General features: G+C 41.3%; 1 protein-coding gene across 3 annotated transcripts in view; it reads right to left on the bottom strand.

Moving 5' to 3' along the window:
• Positions 1-4,584, bottom strand: part of TSHR (thyroid stimulating hormone receptor) — a 67,791-nt gene extending 63,207 nt beyond the window's left edge. For all 3 annotated transcript variants that reach the window (XM_026849639.1, XM_026849638.1, XM_026849637.1), the window contains exon 1: positions 4,387-4,584. In XM_026849639.1, the coding sequence (XP_026705440.1) occupies positions 4,387-4,556 (170 nt within the window). In that variant the 5' untranslated portion in view covers positions 4,557-4,584. The remainder of the gene's footprint in view (positions 1-4,386) is intronic.
• Between the last annotated feature and the right edge of the window lie 287 nt (positions 4,585-4,871).

Below are 4,871 nucleotides of genomic sequence, written 5' to 3' on the forward strand. Positions count from 1 at the left end.
TAAGAGACAGTATATATATATATACACACATACACGGGTTTTAGTCAACCAATGAGACTGCTTTGAGTAATATTTATGGGAGGGAACACAGGACACTACTGTGGGCTTGCTATAGAAGGTATAGGAAGGAGATGAGAATATTGTCAGCAGGCTTAAGGGGCATAGCATGGACCTGAAAATGTGTATATAGCTGCTGATGGGAGGACAAGGTGGCATTTTCAGCAACAACAAGTTCTTGCAATTTCTATTAAACTTCTGGAACTCATTACCAAAGGATATTATGTATGTTAAAATGGGCTCAAGAGACAACTGAATGAGGCACAAACACAAAACTAAGAGATAACAGAAGAGCAATCATTTGAGAGTTACTATGATAACAAAACCACACTGAGTTTAGGAAATTCCTGCAGGTAAAAATAGTTGAAAGCTAAGACACTATTCATGGAGAGTAGCACATGATTTCTATATGCAGGTACCTGAGGAAAATGAAGAGAAGGGAAATCCTGGAGGTGGGATACTGCATTAGATGACAGCCATTGGACTGATTTGATATGGGTGTTCTGAAGTGGTGGAAAACTTGAGAGGTCATTGAGGATATTGGGAATGGGAAGGGGAGCTGAAGTTATTTAGTAAGCAAATATAGGTGATGTAGAACACAAATGAGTAAGAAGCCAAACATTGTTAGTTTTATTGCCAAAGGAAAACTAATTAAAAGCAACTAATAATAGATTCATAAAATGAAAAGCATTGGATACTGTGCTGAGATGATACTGGGATAGTGAGTATTTCTGAATATTTAATCATAATGATGCCAAGAAAGGTATTACAATAATTAGAACATTATGATGCAATTATATATTTGGACAAAGGTTCAGTGAGGTTTTGTTGATCTGCAAGTGGAAGTAATTCTTTGTAGTCATTAACCCCCACTTTCTAGTTGATCTGCTTGCACTGAAAGGCCAGGATCTCCCCCGGCATATTCCACCAAATACGGAGGAGGTTATAGCACCAACCACTGCTCTGCTCCAGCACTCTGCTGGTGAAAAACAAAAGCACTGCCAGCCGAGCGGTTGCGAGAGGGATCTGCTCAGGACTATACGTGTACTGCCACTGTCAGAGCATGAAGGAGGAGTGGAGTCAAGGACAGGCAGAGACAGAAGCAAAGGAGGGCCAGGCAGGGGTAAAGTGGTGGCAGACCAGGACAGGGTATCAGCTGTACAGAGAGCAGCATGAAAAATATTATAGATGCGACAAAATTATTGATACCTAATAACATATTTTTAGTACTGTATTTCAATACCACTTAGAGCTGCTTTACTACCATAGTAGAAAATGTATAATCACGGTATGGGTATATAAACCCTAACTTCAGGCAACAAGACAGATTTGCCTGTAATACACAAAACCTTATTCTTTCTACTTATTTTGTTTACTCCACAGAAGAAAAAAAATAAAAATCTTGTACTGAAAAAAAACATCTCCAAGAACAACATCTGTACACTCAGTCATTCTGGATAAGCACCTGCATTAACTATATTTGGACAAATACATTAAAAATGGTTTGAAACAAACACACTTTGCTGACTGAAGGTCATGACACTTTTCCACTAAAAGGGTTTAGAAATAAACATTTTTTGCAACTGCTTATAAGCATGGCTTGTTAAAAAAAAGGATTACACCACTCTCTTAAAGTGGGGTAGAGAAATGAGAACAGTCCCAACTGAATAATCAGAATGAAACTTTAATTGGAGTTTCAAGATCCTGTGCACTGAAAAGAGCTCATCATCTCCAAAAGTTGGCAAAGTGTTCCTAGACTCACCAGTCTCTTAGTTTTAAAAAACCTACAAAACTGAATAGCCACATCAAAAAGTTTTAAAATCAGCAATCTCCAGGTTCACACATCACCACCAAGAAGCAAAGTTACTTTATCTAAAGTAACAAAGTTGCTGGATTTGGGAAAAATTGTAAAGGGTTTCAACATATAATGTGCAGATATGCACAGCTGCATCCTTCAAAGTAGTGTTCATTTGTTCTTACAGTTAACAGAACCTTCAACTATTTCAAAATTTTGGAATTGTCTTTAATTCAGATCTGTTGCCAGTTGTAAGGCAGAAGGATGCAAAACATAACAGAAGCAGGGGCACACACGTTACAATCTCTCAGGAAAACCCTTTGTATTATTTTATCCTCCATGTGCAACCAAGTCAGTCTGTCTGAAGCATCTGAAAGCACTCTGAATGAAAAACAGAATCAAGTTAACTCTTTAACATATGGAGGGAAAGATTAAGTAAGTAATTTGCTGAGAGCAAGGGACTACAGAATTAGATACAGTCCACCAGACTTCAGCAATTCATATAATAACACAGAAAGAAAACATATACACCTTATCCAGATAGAAAACTGCAAACTGAAGTAAAAAAATGCTGGGTTTGGGTTTTTTTTTTTGGTGTGGGTTTTGGTGTTGGTTTTTTTTTTTGGGGGGTGTGTGTTTGGTTTTGGGTTTTTGGGGTGGGTGGTGGGGTTTTTTTGTTTGTTTGGGTTTTGTTGGTGGTTTGTGGGTTTTTTGTTGGGGGTTTTTTGGGTTTTTTTGGGTTTTTTTTGTGAAGAGCTCTGTTTTCCTTACTTCCTTAGAGAATTTTCCCATTTATTTTCAATTCAAACAGACTATACAGCACATGTTCTACCTTTTCTACCACACACTATAAAATCACAATTGTCATTACTTGGAATTTTTTGGTATGGTATACTTCTTAAGAAGTTTGCAACGGTCACCCCAGTTGGTACAGATGATTAAAATACACTCAGAAAAATATTTCTCAGTTGGTTGTGTTACTTACTTTTTCCATGGAAATAAGATTTTTGCTGGGTGTTTTTGGCTCTTAAAAACAGTGGCTTATGATCTTAGAGCCTCCATTACAACAGGTGTTTAGAACTCCAGCAGCTGATGTGCTATTTGTGAAACTGTATGTAGAGAGGTACTTCTCAGCCATCATATTAGCATTTTTCAAGGCAAGTATCCAATTCCATTATGTGATCTCATTGTTTCTATTAATTACTTTAAATGCCTGTATGAAGGCATATTTCTCCTATAAACTGAAACTGCTTTATTTTCTAGCTTGTCATGGTAGATTTCAAAGACTATGCTACATGTTACATACAGTAACATTACTGAGATTTCAAACTACATAAGCAGCATATACAAAAGTATAATAACCAAACCAAAACCTGTATAAATTAAAATCTTATAAATTAAAATACTTCAGTCTAATAATAAAAAAAGCCCTGCTTACATAATGGAAATAATTTTTTCTCTGTTTTTTCAGGTAAGTGATCAATCTGCTGAAACTTTACTTTCAGGTGCTAAAAAATCTTGACAAGTCCATTCAAATAAGTTCAAAAAACTTAATGGCTCATATTTTAAAATAAAATCCCGAGAATTATTGTCAAGACATAAAGCAATCCACCTGTTACTATTTCATCTTGCAGTTAAATCAACTGAGTTTGAGTATGTTTATCAGAAAGTAATTACTTACAAATTAACCTCCCCTTAGACACTAGAAACATTTTTGTGCCTTATGAGACAAAGTAAAAGCCAGGAGTGATTCACCTGCTTAGTTACAGCTGACTGGTGTAATTTCGGTTTCCCTATGGTATTTATCTGATATATCTCTATGGGGCTGACAGATACTACACAGGACACTCCTTTAGACTAGCAGCAGAAACCCAGACAAGATATTCTATGGTGCCTGTAATGGTACTAAACGCTTAGGTTTAGGTACTTGAATTGCTCTAACATTTTGTCAAGCTCCAAATTTGCTGCTGTATCCCATACTCCACACTTTTGTTTATCCAAAGTAATTTGTTTTCTGGATGGTATATTGGGATTCTCAGTTCCCATGGATTCCTTTTGTCGGGTTTTGGCAAAGAAGCTGAAAGTGCACAGAAGCTTTCGTTGAACTGTTTGCAAGGTGGCACATCTAATTCCTATTCTCTTTAGTTACAAAACCGGGTTTGATCTATCCTTCTTTCCCCTCACCCCTAGACACATGCCACACAGAATCCAGCCTTCTGCTCAGTTTTCCCACAAACAGCTCTGTGACTAATTTTCCCCTATCCTATGCAGAACTTTTAAGGCCCAACGGACAATCATCTCTCCACATCTCTGTAAGGTTTGCAAGTCTCTTTTCTTATGTCTCCCTAAGACGCACCAAGCCCTCCCGCTGCCATTCCCGCTACGCTGTACTGCCCGGGTACATTACAGCACTCCCCCCGGCACCAGTTCCCTCCCTCATCTCACAGGGCACTAGCTCCGAGCATCTCCTGCTTGCAGAATACGAACGCTCACAACCGGCTAGAGTGTCCCCTAAAACGTCCCGATGTACTCACAGCGTCTGGGTGTCCTCCGGCAGGCTGGGAATGAAGTGGATGTCCCTGCAGGTGATTTTGTAGTCATCCCAGTCGGAGCACTCGCAGAAGGCTGAAGGGCACCTCTCTGTGCCCTGGCTGCACAGCACCAGCACCAGCACCAATTGGAAGGCTGCCGGGAGGCACAGCATCTTCCGCCGCCCGCTGCCGCTCTGCCGCTCGCTTCGGCGGCGAAGGGAGGAGCTGCAGGGACGGCCGCCGCCGCCGCGCCCGGAGAAGCCGCTCGGGAAAGGCGGCACTTGGCTGGACAACGCCGCCTCCTCCCTAAGCGGGGACAGGAGAGGGCTCAGCAAACGCTGCGCGCCCTCTCCTTCGGGCAGGCTCCGTCTCCTCGCCGCGGTCCCGCGCGGACCTGGCCCCCCGCTCCTCGGCGCCCCTCCCGCGGCGTCCCCCGGGACTGTCCCCCTGCAGCGCCCGTGCCCCGGCGCTCACCGGGGCAGCGCCGC

The sequence above is a fragment of the Athene cunicularia genome (genome assembly GCF_003259725.1).
Source record: "Athene cunicularia isolate RWA chromosome 5 unlocalized genomic scaffold, athCun1 chr5_part1, whole genome shotgun sequence".
Taxonomy (NCBI): Eukaryota; Metazoa; Chordata; class Aves; order Strigiformes; family Strigidae; genus Athene; species Athene cunicularia.